The 23,831-nt window shown below is 37.2% G+C and overlaps 1 protein-coding gene across 1 annotated transcript in view; it reads right to left on the bottom strand.

Moving 5' to 3' along the window:
• LOC100463697 (ATP-binding cassette sub-family A member 3-like) overlaps window positions 1–23,831 on the bottom strand; it is a 156,193-nt gene that overhangs the window by 12,796 nt on the left and 119,566 nt on the right. Inside the window, exons 22-24 of the mRNA XM_034669566.1 lie at window positions 17,947–18,125; window positions 8,722–8,847; window positions 8,301–8,495 (exon numbers count right to left, since the gene is read on the bottom strand). Coding sequence (XP_034525457.1) covers window positions 8,301–8,495; window positions 8,722–8,847; window positions 17,947–18,125 — 500 coding nt within the window. The remainder of the gene's footprint in view (window positions 1–8,300; window positions 8,496–8,721; window positions 8,848–17,946; window positions 18,126–23,831) is intronic.

The raw sequence follows: 23,831 nt of genomic DNA on the forward strand, positions 1-23,831 counted from the left end.
ATTTGAGTAGGCAGAAGAAATAATCAGGAGACAAAAATACAGCATAGTGGAAATGACTGAGCCCATGAAACAGAAAAGAAAAAAGATTAAAGAAAAGTGGATGGAGCCTATGAAACCTGTGGAACACTATCAAGTAGATGAACATGCATTGTTAGGGTCTCAAAAGGAGAGTGATAAAGGGACAGAGAGAATAGTTGAAGAAATGATGACTAAAAACTTCCCAAATTCAATGAAAGACGTGCATATGAACAATCATGAAGCCCAATGAACTCCAAACAAGATGAACTCAGAGACCCACACCAAGATGCATTAAAATCAAACTTTCCAAAACCAAAGACAAAGAGAGACTCTTAAAGAGGAGCCATAGGATCCTCAATAAGATCACAAACAGATTTCTCATTAGAAACCTCATAGGTCAGAAAGCAGTGGGCCAGGGGGACCTGGGTGGCTCAGTCGGTTAAGTGTCTGCCTTCAGCTCAGGTCGGGATCCCAGGGTCCTGGGATCAAGCCCCTTATCAGGTTCCCTGCTCAGTGGGGAGTCTGCTTCTCTCTCTCCCTCTGCCTCTCCCCACCCCTCATGTTCTTTCTCTCTCTCTCTCACAAATAAGTAAAAATCTTTGAAGAAAAAGAAGAAGAAGGAAAAGGAGAAGAAGAAGAAAAGAAGAAGAAGAAGAAGAAGAAGAAGAAGAAGAAGACGACGGCGGCGGCAGTGGGCCAAAATAGTCAAAGTGCTAAGTTTTCGCTAAGTGCAAAAGTTAAGAGAGTTCATTAATACTAGATTTGCCCTCCAAGAAATGCTAAAGGGAGTCCTGCAGGATGAAAAAAAAAAGGACACTAGTGTATAACTCAAAGCACTATGAAAAAATAAAGATCTCAATTAAGGATAATATTTCGGTGATTATTATTAATAAGAGCAAATATTATTGTAACAAAAGTTTGTAACTTGACTTTTTCTACATGATTTAAGAAAATAATACATACATTATTGTAACTTTGGGTTTTTACTCTACATTTTATTCTCTACATAATGGAAGAAACTAATTCACTTAAAAGTATTATTAGTTCATGTTTTTGGTCACACAGTGTATAAAGATATAATTTTGTGACATCAACAAACAAAAAGGGTAGGAACAGAGCTATAAAGGAGCAGTTTTGTGTGTTATTGAAGTTATGCTGGTATAAATACAAATTAGAGTGTAAGAAATTTAAGATATTAAATATAATCACCATGGTAATCAACATAAACAGGTATAGAACATGGACAAAAGGATATGAGAAAGAAATGTAAACATTTCACAGTAAAAAATCAACTACATGCAAAAGAAGACTGTAATGCAGGAAATAAGGGACAAAACAGCAATAGGGAATATAGAAAATGGCAAAAGGAAAGAAGTTTGTCCCTTCTTATTAGGAATTACTTCAAATGTATATGATTAAAGTCTCCAATCAAAAGACAGAGATTGGCAGAATTATTAAATACATATGATCCAGGAGCATCTGGGTGGCTCAGTCGGTTAAGTGTCTGGCTCTTGATTTCAGCTCAGGTCATGATCTCAGGGTCATGGGATTGAGCCCTGCATCGGGCTCCACACTGGGCATGGAGGCTGCTTGAGATTCTTTCTTTCCATCTCCCAGTCCCCTCTCCCTGCTCGCACTCTCTCTCTCTCTTTATAAAAGAAAAGAAAAGAAAATACACATGATCCAACTATGTGCTGTCTACAGGAGACTTACTTTAGATCTAAGGATACAAATACTTCCAAAGTAAAAGGATGGAAAAAGATATCACATGCAAATAGTAGCCAAAAGTGCAGGCTAGCTATACTAATATGAGACTAAATAGACCTAAAAAAATATAAGAGACAAGGAAGGACATGATATATCAGTAAAAGTTTCAATGCAGCAAAAACTACAACAATTATAAATATCTATGCAACTAATAACATATCATAAATATATGGTGCAAAAATTGATAGAATTGAAGGGAGAAATAGTTCTACAATAATAGCTGGATCCTCAATACCCACTCTTAGTGATTGATAGAACAACCAGACAGAAGATAAGTGAGTAAACTGAGGACTTGATAGCTAAATTGTGGAAGGAGCCAAGATGCACTTCAACAGATGACTGGATTAAGAAGATGTGGTCCATATATACAATAGAATATTACTCAGCCATCAAAAAGAAACGATTTCATAACATTTGCAGCAACATGGATGGGACTGGAGGAGATAATGCTAAGTGAAATAAGTAAAGCAGAGAAAGACAATTATCATATGGTTTCACTCATTTATGGAACATAAGAAGTAGGAAGATCGGTAGGAGAAGAAAGGGAAGAATAAAGGGGGGGTAAATAGAAGGGGGAATGAACCACGAGAGACTATGGACTCTGGGAAACAAACTGAGGGCTTCAGAGGGGACGGGGGTGGGGGATTGGGATAGGCTGGTGACGGGTATTAAGGAGGGCACATATTGCATGGAGCACTGGGTGTTATAAGCGTGTAATGAATCATGGAACATTACATCAAAAACTAGGGATGTACTGTATGGTGACTAACATAACATAATAAAATATTATTATAAAAAAATAAATAAATATACTCAGAAAAAAAAAGAGAAAACACAACCAACCAACTAGATTTAGCAAACATACAGCATATACATTCTTCTCTTATTTTTTTATTTTTTATTATGTTCAGTTAGCCAACATATAGTACATCATTATTTTTTGATGTAGTAAGTGCACATGGGACATTTTCCAGGATGGAACATATGTTAGGCCATAAATTGTCTCCATGGATTTAAAAAGACAGATATCATACCAAATAATGTTCAACCACAATGTGAGGAAGTTGAAAATGAAATATAAAAATAAAACTAGAAAATTCATAAATGTGTATAAATTGAACAACACCCTTTTCAACAAGGGATCAAAGAAGAAATCACAAAGAATGTTAGACAGTACTTAGAAATGAATAAAAATGAAAACAAAATATATCAAAACTTATATGCCTCAGTGAAAGCATTGCTTAAGGGGCAAATTGTAGCTTTAAAGACAGAGCAGAGATAAATGAAATAGAGAAGAGAAACACAATAAAGAATATCAATGAAAACAAAAGTTGGTTCTTTGAAAAGATCAATGAAATTGACAAACCTCTAGCTAAATGGACCAAGGGGGAAAAAAGGCAAGGGCCAATGCTTCACAATATTGGATTTAGCAATGTTTTCTTTTTTTTTTAATTTTTTTTATTATATTATGTTAGTCACCATACAGTACATCCCTGGTCTGATGTAAAGTTCGATGATTCATTAGTTGCGTATAACACCCAGTGCACCATGCAATATGTGTCCTCCTTACTACCCATCACCGGTCTATCCCATTCCCCCACCCCACTCCCCTCTGAGGCCCCCAGTTTGTTTCTCATGTTTTCTTAAACATGACACTAAAGGCAAACAACAGAAAAAATGGACAAATTGGACTTCATGAAAATTTAAAAATTTTGTGCATCAAAAAACACTATCAACAAAGTAAAAATGCAACCCACAGAATGGGAGAAAGAAACTACAAATTATATATCCCATAAGAGATTAATATCTGGGATTTATAGGGAACACCTAAAATTCAACAACAAAAACAACAGCCTGATTGAATGGGACTGGAGGAGATTATGCTAAGCAAAATAAGTCAAGCAGAGAAAGACAATTATTATATGGTTTCACTCATTTGTGGAACATAAGGAATTGCAGGGAGATTGGTAGAATAAGGAAGGGGAAAAATGAAGGGGGGGAGGTAAACAGAAGGGGAAATGAACCAGGAGAGACTATGGACTCAGAAACAAACTGAGGGTTTTTTTGGGCGGGGGAGGATGGGTTAGCCCGGTGATGGGTATTAAGGAGGGCACGTATTGCATAGAACACTGGGTGTTATATGCAAACAATGAATCATGGAACACTACATCAAAAACTAATGATGTACTGTATGGTGACTAACATATCATATTAATAATAATAAAAAAAGATCCACAAGGGGAAAAAAAACCAAAAATGGGTAAAGGACTTCAATAGACATTTGTTCAAATAATATAAACAAGTGGCCAATAAGAAAGAAAAGATGCAAATCAAACCTACAATGAAATACCACTTTGCAGTCATCATAGGAAGTTTTCTCAGCACCTTTTGAAATGATCATGTGACTTTTAACCTTTTATTCTATTAATGTAGTAGATCATATTTATTGATTTTTATTTGTTGAACTATCCTTGCATCTCAAGGATGAATCCCACTTGGTATGGGTGTATGATACTTGAATTGCGCTGTTCAATTCAGTTTGCTAGTATTTTGTTGAGAATATTTGCATCTATATTAATCAGTGATATTGGCCTGTTGTTTCCTTTTATCATAGTGTCCTTATCTGGGCTTTGGTATGTCATAGGCAAATAATGAATCATGGAACGTTGCATCAAAAACTGGGGCTGTACTGTATGGTGACTAATAGAACAAAATAAAAATTATTTAAAAAAAAGAAAATAATGTTGACTTTGTAAATGAGTTTGAAAGTGTTCCCTTCAATTTTTTGGAAGATTTTGGGAGGAAGTGGCATTAATTCTTTAAATGTTTGGTAGAATTCACCACTGAAATCATCTGGTCCTGGGCTTTCCTTTCTTAGAGGAGGTTTGATTATTACTACAATTTCCCTAATCATTATTGGTCTGTTCAGATTTTATATAGCCAGAAGTGGAATTTCTGGAGCATATGATAATTCTATTTTTGGGGAGCACTGCCATAAATTTTTCTACATCAGTATCTTTTTTAAATTGTTAAGACTTGTTTTGTGACCTAACATGTCATCCAAACATGTCATCTAACATATTCCTTGTGTGCTTGAAAAGAATGTATATTCCTTTGCTGTTAGGTTAAAAGTTCTATTTGTCAGGTCCATTTGATATATAGTGCTAGTCAAATTCACTCTTTATTGATTTTCTGTCTGGATGTTCTATCCATTATTGAGGTTTCCTGTTATGGTATCAGTTTCTGCTTTCAGATCTGTTGATATTTGTTCATATACTTAGGTGTTCTGATGTTGGGTGCATATACATTTACAATTGTTATAGCCACCTATTGAATTGACACTTATTATCATTAGTGTCTCCTGACAGTTTTAATTAGTTTACTTTGATATAAGTATAGTCATTCCTACTTTCTTTTGCTTACCATTTGTATGAAATATGTTTCCATAACTTCACTTTCAGCCAATGTGCATCCTTGAATCTAAAATGAATTTTTTGTAGACACATCATAGTTGAACCTTTTTTTTTCCCATTTTGTTTTTTTCCTTTTTTTAAAATTTAAATTCAATTAGCCAAGGTATGCTTAGTTTTTGATATAATGTTCAATGATTCATTAGTTGAATATAACCCCCAGTGCTCATCATATTACGCACCCTCTTTAATTTCCGTCACCCAATTATCCCATCCCCTCAACCACCTCCCTTTCCACAAGCCTCAGTTTGTTTCCCAGAGTCAAGAGTCTCATATGGTTTGTCTCCCTCTCTGATTTCTTCCCATTCAGTTTTCCCTCCCTTCCCCTATTGTCCTCTGCACTATTCCTTATGTTCCACATATGAGTGAGGTGGTACTAGAGGGAAATACATAGCCATCCAAGCCTCTCTCAAAATATTAGAAAAACCCCATGTGCACAAGCTAACCTTACACCTAAAGGACCTGGAGAAAGAACAGCAAATAAAGCCTAAACCAAGCAGGAGAAGAGAAATAATAAAGATTAGAACAGAAATCAATGAAATAGAAACCAGAAAAACAGTAGAACAGATCAATGAAACTAGAAGTTGGTTCTTTGAAAATTAATAAGATCATAGTTGGATCTTAATTATTTATCCATTCACCCTGTTTCTTTTCTTGGGAAGAGTTTAGTCTGTTGAGACCTACTGATAGGGAAGGATTTATTATTGCCATTTTGTTAACTGTTTTCTGTTTGTCTTATAGTTATTTTGTCCCCCTTTCTCTCTCTCGCTGTCTTCCTTTTTCATCGTTGTTGCTTTTTGATTGATTGATTGATTTATAGGTGTTAATTCCTTTTCCTTTTCTTTAATGTAACTTCTCAGATATTTTCTTTGTGATTACCAAGGGACTTACACAAACTGTTTTATAACAGTCTCTTTTAAGCTCTGTTTAACAACTTAAATTGTCTGCTTTTTCCCTTTTTCCTCCACATTATATGCTATTTATGTCAGAATTTATATCTATCTATATAGTATATCCATTAACATAATTTAGTTATAATTGTTTAAATACCTTTTTCTTTTAATTTTTATAGTACAACTAAAAGCAATTTACCCACCACCAATATAGTAAAACATTTCTGGTTTTGTCTATATATTTACCTTTACCAATGAGCTTCATATTTTGTTATTCTCTCATATTGTTCAGTGTCCTTTAACTTGAAGAACTGATTTTAGCATTTTTTTTTGTAAGACCGTTCTAGTGCTCATAAACTCCCTCAGCTTTTGCTTGTCTGAGAAAGTCTTTATTCTCCTATATACTTGAAGTACACATTTACTGGGTATAGTACTCTTGGTTGGCAGTTCTTGTCTTTCAGCACTTTGACTGTATCATCCCACTCACTTCTTGCCTGTTTCTGCTTAACAATTCTCTAATCATTAATGGGGGTTCTCTTGTATGTAACAAGTCACTTTTCCCTTGTTACTTGCAAAATTCTCTTTGTCTCTAACTTTTTATAATTTGATTATGTGTCTCAGTGTGGATTTCTTTGGATGCACTTTTTTTTTTAATGCTTTGGTCTTCTAGATCTGATGTCTATGTTCTTCCCCAGTTTTACAGTTTTTAGCCATGTTTTCTTTGAATAAGTTTTCTGCTCCTCTCTCTCTCTCTTTCTTAGACTTCCATAATGCATATATTGGTCCTCCTGATAGTGTCCCCTACGTTTCTTATGCTACTTTCATTCTTTTTTTTTTTATCCCTTTCCCTTTTTCTCTTATCAGAGGATTTCCACTGACCTGTCTTTGATGTTTCTTACCCTTTCTTCTGCTTGATGTAGTCCACTGTTGAATTCCTCTATTGAATTTTTCAGTTCAGTTGTTGAATTCTTCAGATATATGATTTCTGTTTGATACTTCTATGCATTTTCTCTTTGTTGAAATTCTCATTTAGTTCATGCATTGCTTTCCTGAATTTGGTTAGCATACTTACAATAATTGCTTTGGATTCTTTGTCAGATAAATCACCTATCTCATTAGGGTCTTTTTCTGGAGATTTAACTTGCTCTTTTGTTTAGAATATATTTCACTGTTTCTTCACTTTTGCTAACTCTCTATATTGGTTTATGCACATTAAATAAAAAACCCAACTCTCCCAGTCTAGACAGGTTGGCCTCATGTAGGAGAAGAAATCACCTGGCCATGGATTCTCCAAACCTCTTAAAACTTTGTGCTTGTCCAAACCATCACTTATGTTAGTGACCTTAGGAGATTAGGGTGTATCAAATCCCATCAGTGCCCGGGAAGCTGAGGAAGTGCCCACAAGCCCATTCAGGCTCCTGGAAGATTACTAATTGCCTGCCCCATTAGTTCCCAGATGCAGATTAATTTGAAGTTCAACTTTTGTTGGGATGTTAGATATGTAGTCTAGCCCCTTCTGGCAAGAAACTGGGAGCTGGGTATGTTGGCCTACTTGCTTTGTGCTAAGCCACCCTGTCAGCCCCCAGAGCTAGGAGATTTGGGAACCAGTCCCCTGGGTGACAGCCATAAAAACTGAGGAGCTACATGTATGGTTTAAACCTTTCAGTCCTTATGGAGAAGCTGGGAGTTGGGAATTCCCTCCTGTGTTGTGGGTAGTGTTTACAGAGCACATGTGTCCCAGCTTATCCTACCTTTTTTGATGTGAGTATTTCCTCAGTTGTATGATGTGTAGGAATCTCCCAATTCATTTCTGGATTTCTCTCAGAGGGAAATAATCCCTGTGTAACTGTTTAATTGGTGTATTCTTGGAAGGAGGGAAAGTCAGGAGCCTCCTAGTCCACCATATTGCTCTTTAGTAGTTTCAAAGAACAGTAAAGACACTCTTGTCTTAGATTCTCAGACTAAGGCTGCTCTTATTATCCTATGACTTACTCTCAAAAATTTATTTCTGTCTCTGAAATCCGCTGGGTGAGTCAACAGTATCAATATCAATACCTGCCATGATTCCTACCTATCACCTTCCACTACTTGCCTCTTACCTCTCCTCCAAGTAATCATGCTACTCACATCTCAGATAGTAATTGTGTCTTACCTCTTGAAGATTTTTGGTGATACTTAAGTTCTCAATGAACACATCCCCAGAGGTAGCAGTCTCCTCTCCAGTCAATATTTCGAAGGTAGTGGTTTTTCCAGCTCCATTTAAGCCAAGCAATCCAAAGCATTCCTCCTTTTGGATTCCAAGGGAGATATTTCTGACAGCCAAAACAGCTGGACATGTAAAATATATCTTAAAAAATACAGAAAACACAATATTGCAAAGGATATTTATAGGTTAACTTCAAAAAATACATCAGACCCCTATGGACCACTATGGACCTCAGACAGCTTCACAAAACTCTTCTACTCTATTGGAATAATACACATAGATTCAGAAGACCACACTGAGCCCTTGATGCTAATGACATGCTCTTTAATAGGAATGAAATAATAAGTTGGCCATTGAATAATATTACCTTTGTGAGTTCCTTAATAAGTACTGTGTCATTCAGCAATTCCCGAGGCTGCTCCAGGATTCTGTTTCTTTCATATTGTACATCATCATCTTCAGATTCCCCAGATAATTCCTTGGACACTATATCCTATATTTTCAAAAACAGCATCATTGAGATGGATACCCTTAGACATCTGGTTTAGATAACTGGTTGGCTTCAGGAAGGCTTAACTGGGGGATAATCTCAAAGATGTCAAAGCAGAAAGTTCAAATCATTCCCAAAAGACTTCCTACATACATATCACCCTGTCATGTATAAACTCATCTCCTATTTCTAAAGTTTAAAAACTAAACTCCTATCCATGAGCAAGTAGCTTGTTCCTATCAAAATGGATACTTCATCAAAAACTGGAACCACAACAAACACTATAAATTATAACCAAATATTATTTGCTAACAATGTATATTTTATAAGATACCAATAGAGCTAAGAATAGGGAAGATTAAGAAGATGTGGTCCATATATACAATGGGATATTACTCAGCCATCAAAAAGAACTATTTCTCAACATTTGCTACAACATGGACGGGACTGGAGGAGATAATGCTAAGCAAAATAAGTCAAGCAGAGAAAGACAATTATCATATGGTTTCTCTCATCTATGGAACATAAGAAGTAGGAAGATCAGTAGGAGAAGAAAGGGAAGAAGAAAGGGGGAGTAAACAGAAGGGGGAATGAACCATGAGAGACTATGGACTCTGGGAAACAAACTGAGGGCTTCAGAGGGGAGAGGGGTGGGGGAATGGGATAGGCTGGTGATGGGTATTAAGGAGGGCACGTATTGCATGGTGCACTGGGTGTTATACGCAAGTAATGAATCATGGAACTTTACATCAAAAACTAGGGATGTACTGTATGGTGACTAACATAATATAATAAAAAGTATTATTATAAAAAAAAGAATAGGGAAGATTAACTCTTTCTTTTCTGAGAGGAAGAGTGGAATCCAGGGACCATTTCACATACTAAATTAACTGAATTTAAAAAAATAAATAGGAGATATACTGTATAGTGACTAACATAACATAATAAAAAATTATTATAAAAAAATAAATAGGAGATAATCAGGAGACTTAAGATGGGGAAGGGGGAAAAAAGGGCAGGGCATTCCCCATAGTGGAAAGAATATGAAAGAATACTCGAAGACATGTCCATCACTCTTTTTTAATTTTAAAATTTCTTTTCTGAAAAAAAAAAAGATTTATAGACAAGCATAAGCACAGAATAATTCAAGTATGCATTTTAGCCTTCTAATGTTAACACCTTACATAGTCATGGTACACTGATCAAAATAAAGAAATTAACAGCGGTTCAATTCTAGGAACTACAGATTTCAGTGCAAAATATGTTGAATAATTTTAATGCCACTTTTATTCTAAACTTCTAAAGCATAACATATACCCAGACAAGTACATAAATCATAAATCTTCATCTTTTCAAAAAATTATTATGTTAGTCACAAATCTGCATCTTAATGACTATTCACAAGGTGAAAATATTTATGTCACCAGCCCTGATAAAGAAAATAGAGCATTACCTCAACAGTAACTAGAATCTTGACTTGTAATTCCAAACATTATCTATTAGTTTTGTCTGTTTTTTATATTTATATGAATGGAATTCTACATTTTTAAATTTTTAAATTAAATTTAATTCCAGTATAGTTAACATACAGTGTTAAATTAGTTTAGGTGTACAATATAGTGATTCAACAATTCTATATATGACTCCATGCTCATTATGATGTGTACTGTTAATATCCTTCACCTATTTCACCTGCCCCACCCACCAACCACTTCTCTGGTAACTATCAGTTTGTTCTCTATAGTTAAGAGTCTGTTTCTTGGTCTGTCTCTTTCTCTCTCTCTCAACAGAATTCTACTTTATATAATTTTCTGTGTCGGCCTTCTTTGGGGCAACATTATATTTGTGTTATTATTTTATGCTGTTGCATAGGAGTTATAGCTTGTTTCTTCTTGTTGCTATATTCTGTTGTGAGAATAGACATTTTTAAATCCATTATACAACTGACAGACATATGGTCTGCTTCTTTCTCTTTTTTTCAGGGTGTCTATTATGAATAATGTTGTGTGAACATTCTTATAAATGTCTTTTGGTGAACATGAGTGTGCATTTCTGTTGCATTTATACCTAGAAGGTGAGGTTCTGGGTCTCAGTGTGTGGTCATTTTCATAAGCATATGAAAGATAATACTTTAGAAGGTAATGCCAGACAGTTTTCTTTTCTTTTTTTTTTTAAAGATTTTATTTATTTATTCGACAGAGATAGAGACAGTCAGTGAGAGAGGGAACACAAGCAGGGGGAGTGGGAGAGGAAGAAGCAGGCTCATAGCAGAGGAGCCTGATGTGGGGGCTCGATCCCATAACGCCAGGATCACGCCCTGAGCCGAAGGCAGGCGCTTAACCGCTGTGCCACCCAGGCGCCCCTGCCAGACAGTTTTCTAAAGGGTTATCAGTTTACATTCCCAACAGCAGGGTTTGAGATTCCAGTCATTCTGCAGCCTCAGCACTTAGTATTTTTATGATTATGTTGTGGTGTCTTTCAGTGGCTTTAATCTGCTTTTACTGATGACTACTAATGTTGTGAATTTTTACATGTATTTATTGGATATTTGGATATTGTTTTTTGTAAAGTCAGTGTCTCAAGTCTTTTGCCCATTAGAAAAAAAGATTTTATTTACTTAGAGAGAGAGCACAAGTGGGAGGGGGAGAGGGAGAAGCAGACTCTGCACTGAGCAGGGAGCCCGATGTGGGACTTGATCCCAGGGCCCTGAGATCATGACCCAAGCCAAAGGCAGACACTTAAGCGACTGAGCCACCCTGGCGAACTGCCCATTTTTAAATTGGGTTGTCTGTCTTTTTCTTACTGATTTGCAATTAAAAAATCTTTTTTCCACTTGGTGACTTGCCTTTTCACTCACTTGATGTCTTTTGATAATGATGCACTCACCATCATGAAGGTATTTGCTATGTTTTTGTTCTAAAATCTTTATTATTTTACCTTTCACATTTAGATCTACAGAAAAGTTGTAAATCTACAAATTATTTGTATGGAGTAAGATAGGAGTCAAGTTCATTATTCTCCATGTGGATATCCAACTGGATCAGCACCATTAATTGAAAAGAACATCATTTCTCCACTACATTATGTGTATCAATGTTGTCATGTATCAGGTGACCACATATTTGTGCATCTATTTCTAGACATTCTATTCTATTTGTTCTCAAATTTTCACATGTACCAGAATCATGGCTTATAAAACAAAAAATGCTGGTTCCAACCCAAAAGCTTCTGATTCAGTAGGTCTGGGGTAGGGCCCAAGAACTTGCCTTTCTAAAAACAAAACAAAAACAAAAACAAAAAACTGGTACAGTCACTCTGGAAAACAGTACGGAGGTTCCTCAAAAAGTTAAAAATAAAACTACCCTATGATCCAGCAATTGCACTACTGGTATTTACCCAAAGATACAAAAATACTAATTCAAAGGGATACATAACCCCTATGTTTATAGCAGCATTATTTACAATAGCCAAAGTATGGAAACAGCCCAAGTGCCTATCGACTGATGAATGGATAAAGAAGAAAGAATATATATATATATATATATATATATATACATTGGAATACTACTTGGCCATCAAAAAGAATAAAATCTTGCCATTTGCAATGGACATGGATGGAGCTAGAGGGTATTACGCTAAGTGAAAGAAGTCAGTCGGAGAAAGACAAATACCATATGATCTCACTCATATGTGCAATTTAAGAAACAAAACAAATGAACAATGGGAAAAAGATAGAGAGGCAAACCAAGAAATAGACTCTTAACTATAGAGAACAAACTGATGGTTACCAGAGTGGAGGTGGGTGGGAGGATGGGTGAAATAGGTGATGGGGACTAAGGAGGACACTTGTGATGAGCACCATGTGTTGCATGGAAGTGTTGAATCACTACATTGTACACCTAAAACTAATATTACACTGTATATTAACTAACTGGAATTTAAATAAAAACTTTAAAATGCTAAAAAAAATTTTTCAAGCTACTACAAACCACCACAACCAATTTTAAGGAAAATTGTTTTTTCTAATACACTGTTTTGTCTTAGTTATTATAATTTATTAAAAATACTTACATATGGTAGTTATTAATATACCACTTTTGTTCTTCTTCGATATTTCTTTGGCTATCCTTGGCATTTTGCATTTCCATGCAAACTTTAGAATCAGCTGATAATTTTCCACACACAAACATGCATGCACAAAAATACCCAATAGCATTTTGACTCAATTGCTTTGACTCTTTGGGTCAATTTGGGAGAAAACTGTCATTTCCCTAATGTTGGGTTTTCCAAAGCAAGAACATGGTATATTCATTCATTTATATTGGTCTTCTTTAATCTCTCAATACTGTTTTTTACTTTTCTATATAAAGATCTTACAAAAATTCTGTTAGATTTATTCCCAGATATTTTTTTCTTTTTATGTTATTCAAATAGCATCATTTTACATTTCACATGTTTGTGGCTTATATACGGATATATAACTCATTTTTCTATACAGACTTTTTATTTAGCAATATTAATTTTAACATTTTATTCCTTTATCTATCTACACAATAACTGTCATTCATAAATAGTGAATTTTAAAATTTTTACAATTTTTACACCTATCATTTCTTTTTCTTGTCCTATTGTACTACGACCCGTAGAAACTGTTGTATAAAAATGGAATTGAAAAATTGAATAAAAGGTACAGCATAGGGAATACAGCTAATTGTATTGCAATAGTGTTGTATGGTGACAGTTGGTAGCTACACTTGTGGTAAGCAGAGCATAACATGCAAACTTGTCAAATTACTATGTTGACACTTGAAACTAATGCAACATTTGTGCTAACTTTACCTCAATTTTTTAAAAAATGGTACTAGCAGGCATTCTTTTTAAAAATTTTAAATATTTTTTATTATATTATGTTAGTCACCATACAGTACATCCCTGGTTCTTGATGTAAAGTTCCATGATTCATTAGTTGCGTATAACACCCAGTGCACCATGCAATACGTGCCCTCCTTACTACCCATCACCAGCCTATCCCATTCCCCCACCCCCCTCCCCTCTGAAGCCCTCAGTTTGTTTCTCAGAGTCCATAGTCTCTCATGCTTCTTCCCCCTCTGATTACCCCCCTTTTTTTTATTCCTTTCTTGTCTTACTGAGAACTCAGAAGGAAAGCTTTCAAGAATTTGTATTAATATGTTATTTGGGGGCTAACAGACACATGAAAAATGTTCAAAATCATTAGCCATCAGGGAAATTTGAATCAAAACCACATTGAGATATCACTTTATGCAGTTAGAATGGCAAAAATTGACAAGGCAAGGAACAACAAATGTTGGAGAGGACGTGGAGAAAGGGGAACCCTCTTACACTGTTGGTGGGAATGCAAGTTGGTACAGCCACTTTGGAAAACGGTGTGGAGGTATCTCAAAAAGTTAAAAATATAGCTACCTTATGACCCAGGAATGGCACTACTGGATATTTACCCCAAAGATACAGATGTAGTGAAGAGAAGGGCGATATGTACCCCAATGTTCGTAGCAGCATTGTCCACAATAGCTAAATTGTGGAAGAAGCCGAGATGCCCTTCAACAGATGACTGGATAAAGAAGATGTGGTCCATATATACAATGGAATATTACTCAGCCATCAGAAAGAACGATTACACAACATTCGCAGCAACATGGACGGGACTGGAGGAGATTATGCTAAGTGAAATAAGTCAAGCAGAGAAAGACAATTATCACATGGTTTCAATCATTTATGGAACATAAGAAATAGGAAGATCTGTAGGAGAAGGAAGGGAAGAATGAAGGGGGGCTAAACATAAGGGGGAATGAACCACAAGAGGCTGTGGACTATGGGAAACAAACTGAGGGCTTCAGAGGGTCAGGGGGTGGGGGACTGGGATAGGACAATGATGGGTATTAAGGAGGGCACATATTGCATGGGGTACTGGGTGTTATACGCAAATAATGAATCATGGAACACTACATCAAAAACTAAGGATATATGGTATGGTGAATAACATAGCATAATAAAAAATTTTTAAAAATAAAAAAATAAAGTAGGACTCTAGAAACAGGAAAAAAATTATGTTATTTGGGGGCACCTGGGTGGCTTAGTTGGTTAAGTGTCTGCCTTCAACTTGGGTCATGATCCCAGGGTCCTGGGATTGAGCCCCACATAGGGCTCCCTGCTCAGTGGAGAGCCTGATTCTCCCACTCCCTCTGCCTGCCATTCCCCCTGCTTGTGCTCTCTCTCTGTGTCACAAAAATAAATGTATTCTTTAAAAAAAATCATGTTATTTGATGTAGATTTTTTTGTGTTTACTTTTTACCATATTAACGAAGTTCCTTTCTGTTTTGGTTTGCTGAAGAATTTTATAAGAAATCTAATTTTATCAAATTTTTTTCTGAATCTCTCAGGATTATAATTGTTTTTCTCATTTTTCTTATTAATACAGTGAATTACGTTTTATTAGTATGGTGATTGATTTTAAAGTGTTACACAACCTATTAACTAAATTGAATTTAAATAAAAAATTAAAAAATTAAGTGTTACACTATCCTTACATTCCTGTAATAAACTATACCAGGTAATGAATTCATACTAACATTTTTGTGAAGGATATTTGCATCTATGTCCATAAGCATCATTCATCTGTAATTCTCCTGTTTTGTAATATTATTTATAGCTATTAGTCCATAAGCATGATTCATCTGTAATTCTGCTGTTGTAATATTATTTATAGCTATTATTCTCAATGTTATTATGGCCTCACAAAGCAGCAGGACAAAAAAATAAAGGTATGAAAATAAATCAGTGAAATAGAAAACAAAACATATTAACAGAGAAGTAAAAAATTCAGAGGTTGGTTCTTCAAAGAGATTAATAAAATTGGTTAAATCCCTAGCAGGAGTAATTTAAAAAACAAGGTTGTGGGGAGGGGGGCAGAAAAACCACAAACTACCAACAGATATTAAGAACAAGACAAAAGGGTATTGTGAACAGATTTTTGTCAATACATTTGATGGTTTAGATGAAACTGACACATTCCTTGAAAAGTACAAAATGAGAAAAGGATAGAAAATCTGCATACTCTTATTACAAAATTTCCCCAAAGAAAATCCCAAGTCCATATAATTTTGTGATTGAATTCCTCATTCCCACAACTCTTGATTGCCCTCAGAATGAAATTCAAGATCCTTAGCATGGCACATTGGAGGCCTTTCCTGCCTTGACCCCTATCACTTTTTGCAGTCATCTTGCCCTGCCTGCCAACACCTGAACTTGGTTCCAGATATGCTTAATAGCTCCTTGAATGTATTCCACCTCCTTGTCTGTGCATAAGTTGACCTCTATGCCTCAAACTCACTTTCTCAAGTGTCACCCAATGCCCAAAGCTTGGTTTGGTGACACCTAGATGCATTTCCAGCATTTTGAGTTTCTGTCTATTAGAGCATGTATTTTTTTTACGATTTTATTTATTTGACAGAGAGAGAGAGACAGCCAGTGTGAGAGAGAACACAAGCCGGGGAGTGGGAGAGGAAGAAGCAGGCTCCCAGGGGAGCAGGGAGCCCAATATGGGGCTCAATGCCAGGACCCTGGGATCACACCCTGGGCCAAAGGCCGACGCTTAATGACTAAGCCACCCAGGTGCCCCAGAGCATGTATTTTTTGGATTTTATTTGAGCTCTTATTTGGTACCTATCTTGAAACCCTTTCTTTTGCATCTCTATGGAGGTCTCCTTCACCCTCTCTTCCAAGTCTGGGAATCTGTTTGTTCCTGCTGGACCCCTTCCAGGAATCTGAGTCCTGTCCAACATCTAGTGTGATACCAGGTACACAGTAGGTGCCTGAGGCATATCTTCGGAATGCGTGACATCAGCCTTGGGTGTTGGACTTTGCTGGTGCTAACCAGCTGTTTGCTTGCTCACTTGACCTGACCCTCCAGTTCTGGGGCTCTTCCTACTCATTGAGAAATTCCCTATGCAGTCTTGCAGACTAATGGCTCAGCTGAATAGGAGACACTCATAAGATCTGGACACCAGGTGCTGGCTCTACTGATGACACCAGAGCTGCACCTATGCTCAGCATCTTCCCCACTTCTGGAAGCACATCTTGGTTACTCCCCACCTTTCATACCTCCATTAATGCTATCATTCATACCTTACTCACGCACATTGTCTTGATTACCTGTGGAGTCAGGCCTGTACTGGGAAATGTGAAGAAAGACAATAGTGGCATGGTAAGAACTTGGACTGAATTCTAAGCTTATAGAGGAGTCATGCAATTTCATCTCTTTTGGTAACAGACAGGCTCCTTTTGCCTCAAAATATTCTTTCTTCTGAAAATACTTCAGACAGTGGTTCTCAAAGCATGAAGGAGCACAGAAGCATCACTTGATAATTTATTACATATGCAAGTTCAGGCCCTACCGAAGGTCCACAAAATCAGCAACTCATGGAACAGAGACCAGCAACTTGTATTTTAAGAAGACTTCCTAGAGAATCTGGTAAATGCCAGATTTTTTTAAAAAGATTTTATTTATTTGACAGAGATAGAGAGTGAACACAGGCGGGGGGAGTGTGAGAGGAAGAAGCAGGCTCATAGCGGAGGAGCCTGATGTGGGGCTCGATCCCCATAATGCCGGGATCATGCCCTGAGCCAAAGGCAGACACTTAACGACTGCGCCACCAAGGCACCCCTAAATGCCAGATTTTGGGAGCAATTGCTATAGAGCCTTACCATTAAATGTGCATCCTATGGTCTGACAGAATCAGTACCACCTGGGAGTTTGTTAAATATCCAGGGGCCAAATTAGGGTGCATGAGCACTTTGGGGGAGGGAATGGCCCTCTGATACAAGAGATGTTCAAAGGAAAGCTTTCTATTACAATCAAACTATAAAAAATGTCATATTTTGATGGCAGAGGTCATAATGTTTAGAGACCACAAAGTTCAAATTACAATGAAGATATCTGATTCATATGGATCTCAATCAACATAGATTGATTTATAATCATATATTCAATAACGGAGTTAGGCATGTGTAGAGACGTGTTTTTGGTCTTAGAGATATCTCTAAGATCCATAGCCAGCTACTTACCTTATTAAGTTTCTTGTAGACACCAAAGAAAATATAGCGAAATACAAAGGTTCTCACTTTCCATAAGGTGGTCTCCAAAAGGAAAATCAAGAGGAAGAAAACAAATCCTGTAACAGCCATCGCAATTAAAAATCTTCCTATTGCATCGCTTTCCAAACTATATACATTCATCTGAGTTACTGATGTCAACGACAAAGAAAAAGATAGAGGTTTACTCAAAAAAATTAATTCAATGAGAAAACTCTAAGAAGTCCACAAACTGGAAGTATTATAGAATCAAATAGAATGGTTATCAAGTAAGCACAAAATTACCAATTTTAATGGTATGTTTGATGACTTTGTATGTCATGCAAAGTAACTTCAAGATCCTTTAATACCCTTTAATTCCATGAATTTTGTCTTGTTATAGTTCTAGGCATCCATTACCAACAAGGTACCATATAGCCAGAACCTTTGGGTGAATGCCTGTTCACTCTAATCAGAGTACTGGGTAGCAGCAGAGGCTCTCCTTGCCCCAAAATACGTTTCCTTTGAAAATATTTCAGATGGTGGTTCTGAAAGTATGGAACAGGGGAAGTAGACTCACCTGGAATATGCTACATGTGCAAACACTCTTATCTATAAGGGAAGACTAACATTTAAACTAAGTTGGAAGTGCTCAACAGCTGACACTTACTCAATCGCTTATGAGAAAAAGATAATAATTACAGGGCTCTAAATTCATGGCTATGAAAACAGTAGGCTCATCAGGAAGGTGAAGATGATCAACTCTCCCTTTTTCACTGTTAAAACTTTTTATTAACATACTATGTACATATATAGAAGTTCACTTCTATATACTTTTTTTTACATACCATGTACATATATAGAAATTCCCCCAAGTGTAAGACTCAATAAATCTTTACAAATTAAAAATGTCACATAGGCAGCAATATATTTTGTTCAGTTTTAAAATTCAACCACATATATTTTATCTTTCTTTATTGAATCACCTTGTGTACTTTTTATAGGGATAGCTGTAGCCATTACATTATTCTACTTATCACAGTTGTGGTGTCTTCCTTTCACCAGTTTGTGTGAAGGATAGAGAACTTCCTATGATTTACATCTCTTTAAAATCCCCATTTATAATTGTCTTAAATATTTCCTCTATTTACATTGAGAACATTATCAGACAATGTTATTATTTTTGCTTTTTAACTGCCAAACTCAAGAAAACTCAAGAGGAGAAAGTATACTATATTCATTCATATTTTTACTCTCTGTTATTCTGTTATCTTGATGTTCCAAAATTCCTCTTTTATCATTTCATTTATGTTTACAGAACTTCCATTAGCCATTCTTTTAGTGTTTCTACTGGTGACAAATTGCTGTAGATTTCCTTCATTTAAAAATGTCACTGTAGAGGGAGTTAAGATGGCAGAGGAGTCGGGGGTCCCCTTTTTCAGTTGGTCCCCTGAGTCAAGCTGGATAGGAACCAGACCATCCTGAACATCCATTGAATCAGCCTGAGATGCAGGAAGATACATCTGGATCTCTACAAATGAATATCTCCAGCACTGAGTATTGAGGTACGAAGCGGGGAGATGTGAATCCGTGCACAGATATCAGAAGATAAATAGAAGGGGGAGGGAGCCACTGCATTAGGGTGCCAGGAAGCGGTAGCCACCTGCACTGGGGAGCAGGCAGACTCATGGACCAGCACCCACGAGAGAGCAGACTGAGACCGTGAGCTGGGGAATGCGCATGACCAGTCTGAAAACCGGAGCTCTGGAGCACGAGGGGGGCGGCTGGAAGCTGGCGTTGTTAGAAACACAAAGGACAGAACGTGCCAGCCTTGGAAGCGAGGGCTGGGATGCCGGCTGTAGGACACACATCCCTGGATGCTGCAGGGTTGAGCAGCACCAACAGAAACAGAGTTAAAGTGGCCAGAACACCAGTGGAGAACCGTCTGCAATCCCTCTGTTCTGAGAAGAGGCTGAGATTTGGCTACTGCTGCTCTGACTCTCAGAAGAAGCACAGCAAACTGCCAGGGAAAGCCGCAAGAGAACAAAAGCCTGGAAATACCAGCTCACAGCATGACTATCCCCATCCCCCCTCGCAGGGGACACGGAGACTCTACCCAAACAGGGTTGCTTGGGTATTGGCGTAGCAGGCCCCTCCCCCAGAAGGCAGACTGAAAAATCAAGAAGCCCACATCCTTAAGGTCCCTATAAAACAAGGGCACACTGCCTGGGTCCCAGTCAATAATTTGGGCTCTGGACAACCCCGCAACCTCTCCTCATCAGAATGACGAGAAGGAGAAATCCCCCAGCAAAGAAAAGACAATGAATCTGTGGTCTCTGCCACAGAACTAATTTGATATGGATATAACCAAATTATCAGAAATAAAGTTCAGAGTAACAATGGTCAAGATGATGTGTAGACTTGAAAAAAGTATTGACAAAAATGTTAATGAGAATATAGAATCTCTAAGGGTGGAAATGAGAGTGAATCTGGCAGAAATTAAAAATTCTATGAGTCAAATGCAGTCAAAACTAAATGCTCTGACGGCCAGGGTGAATGAGGCAGAAGAACTTATTGGCGAATTGGAGGATGGGTTAGTAGAAGAGAAAGCTAAAATAGAAACTTGGCTCAAAAAATCCAATCTCAAGAATGTAGGTTATGAGAGATTACTGACTCAATGAAATAATCCAATGTCAGAATCATCGGCATCCCTGAAGGGGTGGAGAAAAACAGAGGTCTAGAAGAGGTATTTGAACAAATTGTAGTTGAAAACTTCCCTAATCTAGCAAAGGAAACAAGCACTCGTGTCCAAGAGACAGAGAGAATCCCTCCCAAGCACAACCATGACCAACCTATGCCACATCAGGTCATAGTGCAATTCACAAATATTAGATCCAAGGATACAGTATTGAAAGCGGCCAGGGCAAAGAAATTTCTCACGTACCAAGGCAAAGGTATCAGGATTACGTCAGACCTGTCTACAGAGACCTGGAATGAGAGAAAGGCTTGGGGGGGCATTTTTAAAGCTCTTTCAGAGAAAAACATGCAGCCAAGGATCCTTTATCCAGCAAGGCTGTCATTCAGAATTGATGGAGAAATAAAGACCTTCCAGAATCGCCAGTCATTGACCAATTTCGTAACCACGAAACCAGCCCTACAGGAGATATTAAGGGGGGTTCTATAAAGGTAAAAAGGCCCCAAGAGTGATACAGAACAGAAAGTCACAATCTATAGAAACAAAGACTTTACAGGCAACATGGCATCATTAAAATCATATATCCCAATAATCACTCTCAATGTAAATGGCCTAAATGCTCCCATAAAACGCCACAGGGTTGCAGATTGGATAAAAAGACATGACCCATCCATTTGCTGTCTACAAGAGACTCATTTTGAACCCAAAGATGCATTCAGACTTAGAGTAAGGGGATGGAGTACCATCTTCCACGCAAATGGACCTCCAAAGAAAGCTGGGGTAGCAATTCTCATATCAGACATATTGGATTTTAAACTAAAGACTATAGTTAGAGATACAGAAGGGCACTATATTATTCTTAAAGGATGTATCCAACAAGTGGATATGACAATTATAAATATATATGCCCCCAACAGGGGAGCAGCAAGATACACAAGCCAACTCTTAACCAGAATAAAGAGACATATAGGTAATGATACATCAATAGTAGGGGACCTCAACACTCCACTATCAGCAATAGACAGATCACCTAAGCAGAAAATCAAAAAAGAAACAAGAGCTTGAATGCCATACTAGATGAGTTGGACCTCATAGATATATATAGAACACTACACCCCAGAACAAAGAATATTCATTTTATTCAAATGTCCATGGAACATTCTCAAGAATAGACCATGCTCTTGGTCACAAAACAGGTCTCAATTGATACCAAAAGACTGAAATTATTCCCTGTATATTCTCAGACCACAATGCTTTGAAATTGGAACTCAACCACAAGGAAAAACCTGGAAGAAACTCAAACACTTGGAGGCTAAGAACCATCCTGCTCAAGAATGACTCGATAAACCAGGAAATCAAAAAACAAATTAAACAATTTATGGAGACCAACGAGAATGAATACACAACGGTCCAAAACCTATGGGATACTGCAAAGGCAGTCCTAAGGGGAAAATACATAGCCATCCAAGCCTCACTCAAATGAATAGAAAAATCTAAAATGCAGTTTCTATATTCTCACCTCAAGAAACTGGAACAGCAACAGAGGGACAGGCCTAACCCACTGACAAGGAAGGAGTTGACCAAGATTAGAGCAGAAATCAATGAATTAGAGACCAGAACCACAGTAGAGCAGATCAACAGGACTAGAAGCTGGTTCTTTGAGAGAATCCATAAAATTGATAGACCACTGGCAAAACTTGTCCAAAAACAAAGAGAAAGGACTGAGATTATTAAAATTATGACTGAAAAGGGAGAGGTCACGACCAGCACCATTGAAATTGCAAGGATTATTAGAAACTTTTATCAACAGCTATATGCCAAAAAACTAAACAATCTGGAAGAGATGGAGGCCTTCCTGGAAACCTATAAACCACCAAGACTGAAACAGGAAGAAATTGATTTCTTTTTTTTTAAAGTTTTTTTTAATTTATTTATTCGACAGAGATAGAGACAGCCAGCGAGAATGGGAACACAAGCAGGGGGAGTGGGAGAGGAAGAAGCAGGCTCATAGCAGAGGCGCCTGATGCGGGTATTGATCTCACAACGCCGGGATCACGCCCTGAGCCGAAGGCAGACGCTTAACCGCTGAGCCACCCAGGCGCCCCAGAAATTGATTTCTTAAACAGACCAATTAATTATGAAGAGATTGAAACAGTGATTAAAAACCTTCCACAAAACAAAATGCCAGGGCCTGATGGTTTTCCCCGGGAATTCTACCAAACATTCAAAGAAAAAATAATACCTATTCTCCTGAAGCTATTTCAAAAAATAGAAACAGAAGGAAAGCTACCAAACTCATTCTATGAGGCTAATATTACCTTGATCCCCAAACCAGGCAAAGACCCCCTCAAAAAGGAGTATTACAGACTGATTTCCCTAATGAATATGGACGCCAAAGTTCTCAACAAGATCCTGGCTAATAGAATCCAACAGTACATTAAAAGGATTATCCATCATGACCAAGTGGGATTCATACCTGGGATGCAAGCATGGTTCAACACTTGCAAATCAATCAGTGTGATAGATTTTATCAACAACAAAAAAGCCAAGAATCATATGATCCTCTCAATAGATGCAGAAAAGCATTTGACAAAATACTGCATCCTTTACCAAATAAACCCTTCAGAGTGTAGGGATAGAGGGTATATTCCTCAATCTCATAAAAACCATCTATGAAAAGCCTACAGCAAATATCATTCTCAATGGGGAAAAGCTGGAAGCCTTTCCCTTAAGATCAGGAACACGACAAGGATGCCCACTCTCGCCACTATTATTCAACATAGTACTAGAAGTCCTTGCAACAGCAATCAGAAGACAAAAAGGGATCAAAGGTATCCAAATCGGCAAAGAAGAAGTCAAACTGTCTCTCTTTGCAGATGACATGATACTCTATATGGAAAACCCAAAGGAATCCACTCCCAAACTATTAGAAGTTATAGAGCAATTCAGTAATGTGGGGGGATACAAAATCAATGCTCAGAAATCAGTTGCATTTCTATACACGAATAATGAGACTGAAGAAAGAGAAATTAGGAAATCCATCCCATTTACAATAGCACCAAAAATCATACGTTACATTGGAATTAACTTAACCAGAGATGTAAAGGATCTATATTCTAGAAACTACAGATCACTCTTGAAAGACATTGAAGAAGACACAAAAGATGGAAAAATATTCCATGCT

Source organism: Ailuropoda melanoleuca, chromosome 10, assembly GCF_002007445.2.
Source record: "Ailuropoda melanoleuca isolate Jingjing chromosome 10, ASM200744v2, whole genome shotgun sequence".
In the NCBI taxonomy this organism is placed as follows: Eukaryota; Metazoa; Chordata; class Mammalia; order Carnivora; family Ursidae; genus Ailuropoda; species Ailuropoda melanoleuca.